The sequence below is a fragment of the Rousettus aegyptiacus genome, unplaced genomic scaffold (genome assembly GCF_014176215.1).
Source record: "Rousettus aegyptiacus isolate mRouAeg1 unplaced genomic scaffold, mRouAeg1.p scaffold_m13_p_3, whole genome shotgun sequence".
NCBI lineage: Eukaryota > Metazoa > Chordata > Mammalia > Chiroptera > Pteropodidae > Rousettus > Rousettus aegyptiacus.
Window position 1 is genome coordinate 77,031,541 of NW_023416306.1, and position 16,485 is coordinate 77,048,025.

The 16,485-nt window shown below is 38.9% G+C and overlaps 1 protein-coding gene across 3 annotated transcripts in view; it reads right to left on the reverse strand.

The window, feature by feature from the left end:
* The window catches only part of ROR2 (receptor tyrosine kinase like orphan receptor 2), a 202,070-nt gene that overhangs the window by 26,785 nt on the left and 158,800 nt on the right, over positions 1–16,485 (reverse strand). For all 3 annotated transcript variants that reach the window (XM_016160494.2, XM_016160495.2, XM_016160496.2), the window contains exons 3-4: positions 11,176–11,463; positions 10,420–10,450 (exon numbers count right to left, since the gene is read on the reverse strand). In XM_016160494.2, the coding sequence (XP_016015980.1) occupies positions 10,420–10,450; positions 11,176–11,463 (319 nt within the window). The remainder of the gene's footprint in view (positions 1–10,419; positions 10,451–11,175; positions 11,464–16,485) is intronic.

The following is a 16,485-nucleotide window of genomic DNA, read 5'->3' on the forward strand; positions in this document are numbered from 1 at the left end:
CATGTTTAAACAACCAAATAATTTTCTACAAACAAGCCAAAAACATACAGTGGAGAAAGAAAAGCCTCTTCAATAAATGGTGCTTGGAAAATTGGAAAGCCACCTGCAAAAGAATGAAATTAGACTATTGTCTATCACAACTCACCAAAATTAACTCAAAATGGATTAAGGACCTGAATATAAGACCTGAAACAATAAAATGCATAGAAGAAAACATCGGAACTCAACTCAAGGACCTTGGACTTAAAGAGGATTTTATGAATTTGACCTCAAAGGCAAGGGAAGTAAAAACAAAAATAAATGAATAGGACTACATCAAACTAAAAACTTCTGCTCAGCAAAAAAACTGTCAACAAGGTAAAGAAAGAGACAACCATCCAAATGGGAAAATATATTTGCAAGCAACGCCTCCGATAAGGGCCTAATATCCAAAATATACAAAGAACTCATACAACTTAATAACAATAACAAAAAGAAAACATCCAATTAAAAAAAAAGGAAGAGGACCTGAACAGACACTTCTTCCCAGAGGACATATAAATAGCCAACAGATATATGACAAGATGCTCAACATCGCTAGCTAGTAGGGAAATGCAAATCAAAATACAATGAGATACCATCTCACACCTGTTAGAATAGCTATAATCAACAGGAGAAGTAGCAACAAATGTTGGCAAGGATGCAGAGAAAAAGGAACTCTCATACACTATTGGTACAGCCACTATGGAAAACACTATGGAGGTTCCTCAAAAAACCAAGAATTGATCTACCATATGATCCAGCAATCTCTCAACTGGGTGTTTACACCAAAGGCTTGAAAATTCATATCTGAAAAGATATTTGCACACAGATGTTCAGAGCAGCATTATTCACAGTGGCAAGGACATGGAAGCAACTAAAGTGTCCTATGATAGCTGTTTGGATAAAGAAGCTGTGGTACATATATACAATGGAATATTGCTCAGCCATAAGAGACGAAATACTGCCATTTGCGACAATATGGATGAAGTTTGAGATAATCATGCTAAGTGAAATAAGCCAGATGGAGAAAGTTGAAAATCATATGATGTCATTTATATGTGGGATATAAACCTAAAAGCAACAAATGAACAGGAAAAACAAACAGATTCATGGACATGGACAATAGACTAGTGGTTACGAGAGGGTAGGGAGGAGGGGGAAGGGGAGGTAGAAGTGTTAAAAGGGGTGAAATATGTGGTGACAGAAAGAAATCTAACTATGGGAGGTGAACACACGATGTAACATATATATGCCTTATTGTTAAAATATACAATTGAAACTTAGAAGATTTCGTTAACCAGTGTCACCATAAAAAAATAAATTTAATTAAAATAAATAAACAAAAACATAAATGGAGAGAGAAAAAGTAAATGGAATGTGAAAAGTATAAAGTAAACAAACAATGGAAACAAGATACCATGCAGCTAAAACAGTAATTAAAGATAAATTTATAGCTCTAAATGCTTAAATGAACTAAGGTTTTTTATACCTTAAGAATTTAGAAAAAGAATGTCAAATTAAACCTGAATTAGCAGAAAATACTAGTGATGAAAGCAGAAATCAATAAAATAGAAAATAATAAAAAATTGGTAAAGCCAAAAGTTAATTATTCAAAAAGTTAACAAATTTGCTAACACATAAAAAAAGTGATTAAGAGAAAATACATTACTGATATCAGAAATGCACAAGGGACATCACCAAACAACTTAACAAATGTTAAAAGATAATAGAAAATATTATGAATAAATACATGAACATAGATCCAACTTAGAAATAAAAATGATAAATTCTTTGAAAAATACAAAGTGCAAATACAAATAGCCCTAAATCTCTTATTTGAAGTTGTAGTCAAAAACAGTCCTATGATTAAAATTCCTGCTTCAAATAACAGAAACTGATGAATTCTGTCAAACATTTAAGGAATAAACATCAGTAATTTTATACAAAATCTTTCAGAAAATAAAGAAAGGATATTTTCTAATTCATACCCTTGATACAAATACCTAACAAAGATGTCCCAAAGACATTACAGATCAAAGGGGCAACATAGTTCACAAAACAATAATAGCAAACTGTACTCAGCAAAATAAAAACATATTATAGAAATGGACCAATTGAGTTAACCCAGGAATACAAAATTACTTCAACATTTAAAAAAACAATCACAGAAAACACAGAGACAGAGAGAAACCATGTTATTATATCAGCTGATATAGAAAAAACAGCCGACAGAAGTCAGCACTTATTAGCAAAACTCTCAACAAAGAAAATAATTTCTTCAACATAATTTTTAAAAGTATCTATGAGAAGCCTACAATAAACATCTTATTTATTGGTGAAATAAGGTACATTTTCCCCATAGACATGAAAACAAGATGTGGAAGTGGCAAGATATAGGCAGAGAGATAGCGGCTTCAATGTAATCAGTCCACTGGAAAGTAAATGTTATCCTCTTCCACCGTGCTCAGAAGCTGGTCCCTCCCAGGCGAACTTTGGAAGGCTGGTATTTTCTTGGGGACTAAGGAGGTCAGTGTGTAAAAAGCTCTCATCCATGTATAATAGGACATAACAGGTGATACATGGGCTCAAGTGAACGCAAAAGCAAAGTGGGGGCGTTAAATGTGTTACTACATGCCAAGTGCTATTATTATCATTATTGCTAAAGTGTAAGCATTTTCATTTGTGTCAATACATGGTCTGAATTAAGGAGAGTGTGTGTGTATTCTCTAATTACTTTACTGATGATTGGCTGTTTAGTCACTTATCACAGAATCTTAAAATGAATTAAGTTTCTTTTATTCAAGTTCTGTAGAGAGTTGTTACATTTTTCAGAAAATAAAACCTATCATAATAAGAAGTACTTCTTATTGGCGGTTTAATGGCTTTAACATCAAATGCTTAATGTCAGCCATTGCCTGAGTTAGTTTACTTACAACAGTAAGACAGCTTGGTTTCTCCAGAGTCATTTTTAATAACTGGCTTTTCAGTTGGCAGGTTCAGTTTTTTTTAATAGTATTATTTTCCTGTAATTAGAATGAAGTTTGAACTAGATTTATGACAAATTCCCCAAAACAGCAATAGAAGGAGTGTGAGGTAAAAACAGCTGAGTTCTGTTTAGACATGCAAAGTTGCCTTTGAGTCATCCGCCTGGAGACATCCATTATGAAGCTGAATTTGGAGGTCCGGAGATAGGGAGATAAATCAGATCCAGAAATGGAAATTCTGAGGTTATGTACATATGGGTGGAGAATGGCTGAAGCCTTGGAACTATCTACAGTTTGTGAAGAAAATAAGAGGGCTCAGGACTCGGCCACAAGGAAGGTGATTTCCCAGAGGCCAATAATTAACATAACTTTTAATTTTCCAAAAGCACGATATAGGTTTCTTTAAGCAGACATCTGCTGAAGCACATTCTGCATGCACACACTTGTGGGACATGAAATTGGACAAAAACATAGGAAACGTGGAAGTCTGATGCTCAAGCTTTAGCTCACCCCTCCCCGCCCCACAGTCCCACCTCCCTGCCATCAGGCTACCCTGCTGGTATATGCAGGGGTCTATAATCGTTGAAATCAACCACTTCTTACAAGAGCAGATAAAAATAAAACCCATAAATGAAATGTGAGATGCACAGCCTCACACTAATCCCCTACATTACCAAAATGCTACCCGAGTAAGCTATAATAACCCTGTCTTTGAGCTTATGTCTGTGGGAAAACAGCCTGTTCTTAAAGTTTTTGTTCACCATATACACACCCTCCTCACCACCCCCTGCAAATGGGTGGAAGTGAAAACAATGTTTTAGTGGTCCAGAGATTTCCATCCCTCACCTCCTTCAACACACATAAAATGATGTCCACACATTCACACATGCGGATATGCGAGGGCAGCAGCACAGGAAAGAGAGCAATGAGCTCAGGGAGGGGGGAGCCAAATGTGACCACTCCTGTTCACATCTCAGAACCAACAGCAGTGTGTTCCAACACTGATGTGCTGTACACAGGGGCCAACCAAGGCTATGTGATTATTCACTGTATAACTTTCCACTTGCAGGTACAGGAAACACCACTCGACCAAAAATGAAAGAGCTTTAACTTTTGTGCATTTTTCAGGAAATGACTTGAGAGAGAAGCTGTAGCATAGGATAAGGTGGTGATATTCCAGTGACAAAAAGAGAGGGCTTGTGGATGATTCTAAGCCCGCTGATTTTCCCTCTGTCCATCTTTGATTTGGGTAACTTTAAGAGATACCATAAAGGAGGTAGAGGTTAGTCTTCTGAAACACAATCACACAATGGGCAGAAAAGTCATGGCTGCAGAAAAATGACCACCAAGCCAATGAGCTGGTGCTTCAGACTACAAGGTATTGATCAAAATAAAATCACCTGCTAGCACAAAGTTGGAAGATCGACTTGGTTATGGAAAGAATAACTCACCCTGACTGAAATTTCAGTCTAGAAATGTAAAATTACTTAATAACAAGGAACTTTAATATGTAACATAATAGTATATGTTGAAAGGAGAAAAATTACACAATAACCTGTGTATATGAAAAGTTAACTGCAAAAATCAAATTTTTATGTAATTCCAATAAAAATACAAACTGATTCATATGGAAGACTGAAAGACAAAGATCAAGATTATTTAGAAAAATGGTATAGTAATAAGGTAAAGGTATTGGTTAGTTCAGGCTGCCATAACAAATACCAGATACTGGGCAACTTAAATGACAAACATTGATTTCTCACAGTTCAGTTCCTAGCTCTTGGATGGCTACCTCCTCCTTGCTGTGTCCTCATGTGGCAGAGAGAGATAAAGATAGAGATAAAGATGAGAGAGAGAGAGAGAGAGAGAGAGAGAGAGAGAGAGAGAGAGAGAGATCTCATGTCTTCCTCTTTAAAATCCCTATCTCTAATACAGTCACATGTGGGAGGTGTTTAAAACTTCAAAATATAAATTTTGGGAGGGGGGACAACTTAGTCCATAGCAATAAGTAAGACTATTTCTCCCTATATAGTAAGATATATTATAAAGCAACATACTGTTAGAATATTGTGGTACAGAAGCTACTGGATGAAAATAGAGAGCCTAGAAGCAGATCTGCACATATAGAAATTTCACATGACAAAGGTGATAGTAAATTTATTTATTACAGATGAGGTTATTCATTAGATAGTGCCATGGCATTGATATAGAAAAAAATCTTATGGTAAAATCCTAGCTTATGCCAGCAGAAAAATCAAATTCAGATGCAGTAAAAACTATGTAAAATTACATTTAGGATATATTTTAAAACTCTTGCAACTCAATAAGGAAAAGACAAATACCTTAAAGAAAAATGGACAAAATACAGTCTATTCTGGTTATTTGTAGTAGTTATTTTCTGTAAAGTCACTGCCAAAACAGAATTAGTAAATACTGAGTCATTGTTCTCAGTGGAAAAACAGAGAGTTTATTGAAAGTTGTGGTCACAACATTTTCATCAACCGATCAACACAGAATTGTGTTTTATGTGTTTCTGTTTTATCACCATTGAGCTCACTGCCGGCAGTACTGTAACTCATGCTTGAACAAAGAGGCTTATCTAGCAGGTATTTCTTCCACAAGGCACATCATGGCCTTCCTCACCTAGGAATACTAGACAGCACTTCAGCACCATACTCAGGACCATTTTAAACAGCAAAATCACCAATGAAAAGCACAAAATATAAGTAGAGCTCAGAAAGGACCTTCGTTTACCGTAGGAGAACTAAAACAAGAAGGCAGACCTGACCTCAACTGGGAATGCGTACCTTGGGTGACTCAAAATTTTTCACTCCTCTGCACCTGTCCATGAGTGAGAATTAATTTTGAGGCTATAAAGAAATTTTAATGAGTAACAATTTGCAAGTATGGAATCCATACAAAGAGGATAAACTATACAAATGGGCAATTTAATGGCAATTAAACTAACAAAAATATGTTCAACTTCACTATTTACTGGTTAAGTCCAATGTAAAATTACTACAAATTACTACTGGACTCCTGAGACACTGGCAAAATCTGAAGTTCTAATACCACATGCTGGAAAATGTAGGGAAATGAGAATGTGTGCATTACTGGTAGGACTATGAACTCTTCAACCACTTGGGAGGGCAATCTGGCCATACCTGGTAAAGGTTGGAAGTGCGCGCCCACAATTCCACTCCCAGGTCTCTATCATCAGAGGACTCTCACCCACAGGGACAAGGAGACATGGACAGACTTTCTCATAAGACAATTTAATCAGTGAAAACAACCAACCTTCATTCAGCAGGAACATGCATGATTAAAATGGAACTGACTCATTGAATGGAATGCTGTATAATCATTAAAATGAACAAAACCTACATGTATTAACATGAATTTTCAGACTGAAAAACTGTCCTCATCAATCTCCGAAAAAAAAAAAAAAAAGTACTTACACGCTATTTACAAGAGACCTACATAAAACAGAACATAAAAAGGTTGAAAAAAAAGTGGGACAGGAATAGTAAAAGAGGTTCGTAGCAAGTGCAAACAAAAAGAAAGTAGGTGCAACAATATTATCTGGCAAACTGAACTCAAGGTGAAAAGCATTAAAAGAAACTTAAAAACAAAACTAAACATAAGCTATATTGCCTCAAACCTATAGGTATTTAAGAACATACACACAAATTTAAAAAATAGAAAACTCATAGAAATTGTAAATCCAAAATGAGTATGGATGACTTTCACAAATTTTCAGATATCTATAACTTATGTGGACAAAAAAATATATAGACTTTTTTTTATAACATACTTAACATGCGATCTAACATATAAATCGAGATATGTGTGGCCTCCATCAGAGCACACATATTTTTTCAAATAACAGGAAATAGTCACAAAAATTAACCGTATCTAAATGGCCACAAAAAAAATCTTAACAAATTACCAAAAGTAAATACATCTCACATTCACTGATAATAATGCAACAAAAATCAGAAAATAACAAAAAACAAAAACCCATGTGTTTGAGGGTAGGAGCTGGAGAAATGGGGCCAAAATGGCATTCAGAAAAAAAACTTTATAGCTTTAAATTGCATTTGTTTGAAAATTTTAAATGACTAATAAAAATTACTTTTTCAAGATGTGAGAATGACATGAAGATCACTTGAGTTAAAATTTGCATACAATGAAATGCACAAGTCTTAACTATTCCATTAATAATACCCACCAGAATAGCTCAACTTAAAATGACTGACCAGACCATATGCTGGTGAATACATGCAGGGACCAGAACTCTCCTACCTGCTGGTGTGAGTGCAAACTGAGTGGTACAGCCACCTCAGGAAAAGGTCTGGTATTTCTTACAAAACTCAGCACACATATACCTTATAAGCCAGAAATTCTACTCGTAGGTATTTACCTAACGGAAATGAAAATAAACTTGCCCACAAAAACCTTGTGTGAGAATATCCATCACAGCTTATTCATAATAGTCAAAAGATGCAATGTGCTCATGTGTCCATCAACAGGAAAATGGATAAACTGACTTGCACTGTCATAGTGTGGAACACCATTTAGCAACAAAAAAAGTAGCTGCCTACTGATGTAGGATTACATTTCTATGAAGTTCTGAAACACGTAAAACAGGTTCACAGTAGAAAAAAATCGAAACAGTGGTTGCCTGGAGAAGGAGGGGAGTTGACTAGGAAGTTACATGATAGAACTTTCTCTAGTGATAGGATGTTCTATGCTTGAACAGCAGTTTGGATTGCAGAGGTTTCTGCATTTGTTGCACTTTATTAATGAAATACTTAAGATTTGTGCATTTCATTGTACATAAGTTTTAACCCAAAAAGAAGCAATCTTGTTAATGATTCTCATGCTGAAAAATTTCAGGATAAGTGTACATATATATACAAGTTGTAAAATGAGTAAAAAAAAAAAAATAAGATGGATTGATGGATGGAAAGACAGGCAATAAAGCTGGCACGGTATAATGTAAATGATAGGATCTAGTTGGTAGGTACATGGATTGCATGTTACTATAAAACTATTTCTACTTTTCCATGTGTTTAAATTTTTCACAATGAATGTAGGGAGAAAAGGACATCTTAAAGCATGAAGAAGGTCCTTGACAGGACAATTCAATTTAGATATTAATTTTTCCCAAATTTATCTAAAAATTCATTACAATTCCAATCAAAATACCATTATGAATTTTCAGGGAAGTTAGGGTGCTCTTTAATAAGACCCATGAAAACCCATATAATTATCGATAAATGACAGAAAAACTTAAATTTCTGTGTGATCAAGGAATAAGACAAATACTTATGAAAAATCATCAAGAAACAATGTAAGGGCGATGGGCAAGGGTTATGAGGAGACAGTTGACAAAGAAGTATGAGTGCCAGGAAACACCTATCCTCCAGTAGGCCTCAGCGGTGATGGGGAGGGAGAACAAAGCGGACGACACCAGCTTTCCTCCTTCCGAGCAGCAAAAGTGAAGATTTAGACATCGAGTTAGAGGCAAGGAGAAAGGAGTCCTCTTACTGTGTGGGAGGGAGCGACCCGCACACATGTCACGTGCAAGTCCACCTTATAAACAGGAGGGTACATCCTGTGCCACTCCTTGCCCTACTCTTCAGAATCCCCCCTAGAGAAACTGTCCACCTATCTCTGGACACAAACAGTGAAACCACTGTGGGAGTGGAAGCTACGGAAATTCCTGCTAGTGCAGAAAAAGTCATGTACCGTGTAGACAGGAAGAAAGATTATCAGGGAAATCTGAAATACACTGACACACTGTTAATTAAACATCGAATATAATATCATTTATGTAAAAAAGTAGATAAAAGTGAAATACTCTATCTCTCTAGGTACACACTGGTAGTAAATACTAAGAAAGTCCTGTTTGGCATACCTATGTGACAATGGAGGCCATCCTGGGGCAAAGATCAGAGGGACGGGTAAGGATAAACTTTCACTTTATTAGAACTGCCCAAATTATTTGCAAGAATGTATTGATTTAATCCATAATTAAAAATGAGAAGAAAATAAGTGTAAACATGCTGTTTTTAAAAATGAAATTTAAATATGTAAACATATTTGTTACTTACATATTTAACAAATTACATTATAATCATATTTATATATATGATATTATATACGAGCCCCGAAATGGCTTCTTCCTGCTCCTGACCTGGGTGCAGTGTGACAGAGCTTTCAGCAACTCTCAGCCTCGCCATTTTTGTTCTGTTCACGCCTTCAATTAGCTTATGTTTGGAGATGTCTCTGTGGTGTATGGCGGGAGGAGGATGGACTTTCTGAGCATGAATTTACATTATAAATTAGTGAGACTGGATTAGATTTAGAGCTTGAAAAGAGAAGTATAGTCAGTCCTCATTATTTGCAGATTCCATATTATAAAGTATAATATTTGCCATATATTTATATAAATTATGATCTAAATGTAAAAGAAGATAATGATTCAGTGTTTGAAATGACTTATACTGTTTTCCAAAGTCTTGCAGACATTTCCTTGATGCGATTTCTTCTTTCCTCACTCAAATAATTAGTAAGGATTCGCACAAATCTGCCTTGTGTAAGCAGCACCTGATATGTGCTCAGAGGGCCCCAGCTCCCCTACCATGCCTCAGAGGCCCAGTGTTTATGAGGCGCTGGGGGATATGGATGTGCAAACACTGCTCAGATAGGCAACACACAGTGTCTGTGTCACTGCTCGGAACATCTGGAAGTGAAGCTATGGTTCTTTGATATGTTTGGGTAGGATATGAGGACTCCAACTGCCACTGCTAGCCTCAAACACAGGCACTGAAGAGTGATTCTCAGGCACATGATGACATAAGAGGTCCCAAGGGGAATCTTCCCGCAATGGACGGCTGTGGTGAAAGGAGCTACATCAGAAAAGAGACCTGAGTTCACAGCAGGAACTGTTCACAGCTCAATAAAGTCCCTGAGCCAGGCTCCGAGCCTGTCTCCTCACCTTCATCACCGAAGAAGGTTTGAGACCACACCTACAATTGTGGATGGTGCTGGGATTTCAGGAAGAATTGCTTCTCTCGTTCTAAATGTGTTTGGATACCAGGTCCTGGTGGCCCTGGACAACCTGATCTGTGTGCTGATATTCCTTCCAGGTACTCTGGAAGGTCATGATCACAGACGAAACTAGCAATTTCTGTTTTCATGACATTTTTCCTAACATTAAACTGAAAAATACAATTGTTTTCCAGCCCAAATCAAGCGCATTGCCATCCTTGTGTGAAGCCCAGCCTTATGTGAACTTTCAGCAAATTTGGCAAAGACGTGTGCTTGCTGGATTTAAAACCTGGATTCTTACATAACGGAAACCCTCAGAGAATGAGAAAATGGTTTGAGGAAAACAGATACTTACTGAAAGTTATGATTTGGGCTGTGTGTTGGACCTAAAAAGAAGAGAAGTACACGTTATTAATACTTCGTGATTTGGAGTCAAACTTTTTCCAATCCAGCCAATGCTAGCTGTAGCCAACGGTGCTCGTTTGTGGTGAGCTGTCCTCCGCCAGGCTCTGCCCCGCCCAGGAATAGGAAAACTGTGAAGCACGGAGGGGCACTCTGTTTATGCAGAAATGTTTGGACGTATTTTTGGAGTTTCTGCCATTTGTGTGATAGGCTGGGGCATTGCAGAGACCTTCTCACAAATGGGATAGAAGGGGACACATTTCTTCTAGCCATTTAACTCTGTCACCACCTGTGACAAGCACAAGAGAACAGAACTGTCATCATCACACTGGGCCAGGTTTCTGTTGGGTGGTAGGTGCTGGGCCTCTTGGGGGAGGGGAGTCCTCCAGGGCTGTGAGTGGCAGCCTCCCCACAGGGTGACCTTGTGACACACAGCCTGCCCATTATGTCTTGAAGCCCAGCTTCAAGTATCATGTTCTACATCCAGGTTTAGACCCTCCATCTGTGTCCCTTTTCTTTTATTACCAGTGAATGGGGAGCAGGTTAAGTTGGGAGCGGGCACAAGGGGAAAGGCCCTGGAGAAAGGCTTTATTGATTTCCTCTCTGCTGGTGTGTGTATGCTCAGTTTAAAACTACAAACGAATCTTGCACATGGTGGCTGTGATGCTCCCCAGCTGCAAACTAACAGGCCCACACTGTCACCACTTACCAAGCCGCACAAATAGGACACCTGTGGCGGTAATGGTCTTTACCCCGTTGGTGGCCACGCACTGGTAGTAGCCGGTGTCCGTTGTGTCCAGGTCTTGGATTCGTAGCCGAGAGCCATACTCTGTCTTCCGGATGATGACGCGTCGGGGCTCCTGCACGACTGGGGCATCATTCTTCAGCCACCGCACACTTGGGGGCGGGTTGCCGGCCACCTTGCAGTGCAGAATTGCGGTCTGGCCTTGGACTATGGTGATATTGTTCACTGGCTCCAGAAAATTCAGAAAGTAACCTGCAAAGGAGAGTGTCACAAAAGAGCAAACTTCAGTGAGGGCTGGAGGGAAGGGCTGCCTGGGCTCCTTCTAGGAGCTGCCTAGGGAAGGCTTCAATTTCTCTCACACACATACAGTGCACTCTCATTACTGGTGGTAACTGTGTTCTAGAATGTTGCCAAGAACATTGAATTAAGGAATGTGAAACCACTACGGTGGCTTAGCCTCTGGTCACAGTGTTTACATCAACCTACTACACAGCCTTGTTTTATGTGTTTCTATTTAAAGGGACCTTATTTAATATATATTGTTGATTCACTAACGTTGAGCTCACAGCCAATAGTGCTGCAACTCATGCCTGAAGGAAGCTTATCAAGCACCCGTTTTCTTCAGAAGCACATCACAGCTCTTTACTGAGGAACACTAGATAGCGTTTTAGCACTATTACTGGGGGCATTTTAAACAGAGAAATCACCAATAAAGGTGTGAAAAACATGAAGCGACAGACCATGAAAAGGACACCTGTTTACAGTATGAGCTAAAATGATTAGTCAGAGCATTCCTTCCTTCAGATGGGAACATGTACATCAGGCAATTCAAAATTTTCCCTGCTCTGGGCATTTCTGTGAATGAGTACATGAGTATCGATTTGAGGTTACAAATACATTTTAGGCAATAGGCGAAATAACAAATACAGAATCTGCAAATAATGAGGACTGACTATACTTCTCTTTTCAAGCTCTAAATCTAATCCAGTCTCACTAATTTATAATGTAAATTCTTGCTCAGAAAGTCCATCCTCCTCCTGCCATACACCACAGAGACATCTCCAAACATAAGCTAATCGAAGGCCCAAACAGAACAAAAATGACGAGGCTGAGAGTTGCTGAAAGCTCTGTCCCACTGCACCCAGGTAAGGAACAGGAAGAAGCCATCCAGGTCTCATATTCTGCAAGGAAACATGGCCTAAAAGCAGAAGACAGAGCAAGCAGGGCTGGAAATGGTGTCCTGCAATGTGGGGCCCCAGTTCAACCTAGGGCAGAAGCACTCAGCGGGTCATACAGGCCATGGGGGACAAGAGGAAGTGAAAGAGCCAATGGAGGAGAGTGGTGTGTATATGTTGTGTAGTATGTGTGTGTGGTGTGTTTGGTGTTTATATGGAATATGTGTATGGTGTTTGTGTGGTGTATGTGGGTGTGTGGTATGTGTGTCTGTGGTGTGTGTGTGTGTGTGTGTGCACATGTGTGCATACATGTGTGTGTAGGTCAGGGGCTGGGAAGTTACTCTCAAGATAAACATGCATGCGAAACTTCCATAACACATTTAAAAAAAAGAAAGAAACTAAGGCTAGAAAGACAAAACAATCACCAGGAGATGAACTCCAGACAGAGATAACAGTGCAATCTGAAGATGACTATAAAATATATTCATTTTCTAAACCTTTTGGCTTGATTTCTGTTTAGTCCTTATTCTTTTAAGAAATGAAGTTGAAATATTGGAAGATGGCATGTCTCTGTTATTTAACTGGATGGAAAATTAGAGGATCTCTAGTGTACCCTGGGGGTAAGTTTCACAGGATGGGTTAGGGCCCCTATACGTTGGGCAGTAAGAGGTAGCTGAGGGGGCAGGAGGCAGTGGGTTTCAAGATGAAGGGACAGTTTTCCTTCACAAAGGAGAGTGGATAGTTATCTGCCTGGAGAGGGGTAACTAATTTGCACTGATTATTACTGTTAATAGCATCATTAGGTTCTACCTCAATTCTCTCCTAGCTAACCCTTTTCTCAATACACTAAATTAAGTTGCAGAAGAGAATTTTTATGGATGACAAAAAGCTGGAGGGTAACAATGTCAATGACAACCCTCTGAAAAGAAAGGCTGAATAAAGCAAAGTGACGTTCCCCATGCATGTTCTTCATTAATTTAACTGCTTCAGTTTGACCTGGGGAAACCTACATTCCTGGGGTTCCTGCTCTAGACCCTGTGTCTCTAAACACAAAGTCAAATCTGCTTTGACAGTTTGAAGTGGTTGCTCTGATACAATCTGGGATTCCCAGATTTTAGTGAACACATTGTTTCATCATGTTCTGGCCAGGGCCCATCTTAACTGGAGGGTTTCACATGAAGCACTTTCAAGTTGCTGAATAGTCAAATGCCTCATTAAGGTTTTCTTATCACTAAATGCACAGTAGGGCATATAAAATAGTCATCAATTTGTCATTTGAAATAGCAAATAACATATTAAAGTCACAACAATCTCTCTTCCTTGTGGCGAAAGTTTAATTATAATTCTCATCTCTACACTAATGACAAACTATGACTTTCCAGCAGACACATGTAATACTTTGTGAAAAGACAGTTTGTGTCTCTGACTAGCAAAAATCTAAAGGAGCCGGTCCAGAGGTTCTGAGGGCCAGGACACGGTAGTCACTGCTGATTGTCATCTCATCCATTTGGGGGGCTTGGCTCCAGAGTCATTCTGCTACTACCTCCCTTTGTTTTTAGGGCGTTTGTGTACATCAACTTGGGATATCTCTATTGATCAGCTATATGTCTTGAAAGATATAGAAGAAACATTTGTCTAGAAAGGGAGGCGAGTGGTCAGAAAAGAAAGCTAAGAACGTTCCTTTGTACAACTTAGAAGGGCACCAAGGGAGAAACTGGGACTGTCCAGTTACCATAAATAGACTCAGTATCTATTTCTTTGCAAGAATCTTTTTTTACATTGAATGGATATGGAAACACGGAATTCCTCTTTATCGTTCCCCTCAACAGCTTCTTCTGTACTCCTGATTGACAATTTGACAATTGTTTAGATTTAGGCTTTCAGTGTCCCCCATGAAGACTCCTTTATCAGAACTACAGATAGGGATGATAATCTCCTGCTGGTTTCCATGGACAGCTTGGTGCTGATCTCTAACTTTGTGAAACCATCCACTAAGAGCAGAACAAGACTTAGTTCAGAGATGGTGCCAGTATTTCCCTTTTAGATGCTTTAGTAATAATAGCTAACATGGGCTGAAGAAATCTGCATGTGTTGAGATCAAGGACCTTATACAGTTGATTTAATTATCAAAGTGCTCTTGTTTATATATTTACATGAAATATTCAAAATAGGCAAATCTATACCAAATATGCAAAACAGAAAACGAAGTAATGGTTGCCAGAGGATGAGGGAGGGGAAATTAAGGAATGACTCTTAGTGGGTATGGGGTCTTCCTTTGGGGTGCTGAAAATGTCTGAAACTAGAGAGTGGTGATGGTTGCACAACATTGTAAATGTAGTCCTAGGGTCAGAAAATGCCCCCTGAGGAGTATGGGCAAGGTCACACCAGGTAGACAAACCACATAAAAGCCGGAGGGGAGCGGAGGCTTCAAGCAAAGGGGAGGAGACCACTCTGTGCTGCCAATTACCCTCAGCTTTTCTCAGGCCTTGGGGTAAGGCCACTGCTGATTTCCTCTGGGCCTGAGGCACCTCATTTATGAAGATCCCCTTCACTCTCAACTAGATAAGCACTCGCCATGAAGCGATATCTTCCTCAGTTTACAGAAAACAAAGGAGAATCTAGTGAAGTGATCTGGTCTACATGTGGGGTTCCTACCAGTTCTTGATTTTACATTGTCTTAACCAGTGGGGCTCAAATCTTTCTTCACATTGGGATCACCTGGGAGTTTATAAAAAACATCCACTTGTACACTATGGCAATTAAGTCCCAGTCAGTGCCTGGGCAATGGCATCTGACAAAAGCCCTTACGCATGTGGCCTGGGCTGAGAACCGTTACTCCAAAAGGCTGAGGATAAAGAAAAGCTGTAGTTTCAGTGAACTAGACCCATCCAAGAAATGAACACAACATTGAGACAACATTGAGAAGGAGCATCGGTGGAAGGTAGTACTGGGACTGGAAAGCACATTCCTAAATGGCAGGCACCTATACCTGGGGAGTCTCCGGATACAGGGGTATACAGAAGGCCTGTCCAGCTGGGAATGGACAGAGCAGAATCTCCATGGATGGTACCCATGTCCTAATCTAGGCCTCCTTCATATTCTACGGGACACTCAGAGAGTCTAAAATCATAGATTGAGATCATAACTTCATAAATGCATAGCTCCTTCTCTAGGTGGTTTAGCAAAACTTAGACTTCAGGAAGAAAGTAAGCAGATGGATAATAGAGAAAAGCTAATTTATATCCATGGTATCACTGCTTCTGTAATTCTCTCTACTCTTCCCATACTCTCCCCCACAAGAAGTGACGGCGAGTCCCTTGCTCTTCCTAAAACACACCCAAGCTTGCCCCTCATTGTGCTTGGCCGAGAATACCCCGTCCTCAGACCTTTGCTATTTCTCAAGAGGCAAGTCTCTGCCAAAACAATGAACTCCACAGAGGGTGTTCCCCTGGCTGTCACCTAAAACAACCTCCATGCATTTCTAACCTTGCCCCCACCCCAATGATCTTGGTCTGTTGCTGTGGCAACATCACATCTGTTCAATTATGATGACTAAAATATATTTAGACATCAAGAATAACAAATGTTACTTTTTGGGTTAGCTTCTCAAACTTAATTTAGAATCATCCTGACAAACTCATTTAAAAATTAGGGCTTTGATAGAGAATTGCTTTTACAGATGATCTGTATAAAACTGCCCTCTTGACAATATTGAGAAAGCAAAGTCATTCACTATTCCAGACCTTTTCATCTATTCAGAAAAGCATTATCATTTTCTTCATATAGATTTTCACATTTATTTTTAGGTAGTTTTCTAGGTATTTTGTAATTTTCCTTACTATTTCGCGAATTGGTTTTATTTCTATTATTTCCACATAAGCATTTTAAGGCTTACAGGACAACTATCAGATGTCTATATATTGTACTAATTTCTTATTGCTGTTGTAAAAATTAGCATAAATTTAGTAATGTAAAACAACACAAATTTATTATCTTACAGTTAAGGAGGTCAGAAGTCCTAAAATCAAGGTGTCGCAGGGCTGTGTTCCTTCTGGAGGCTGTGGGAGAGTCTTTTCCTTTGCCTTTCTTGGCTCCTGGA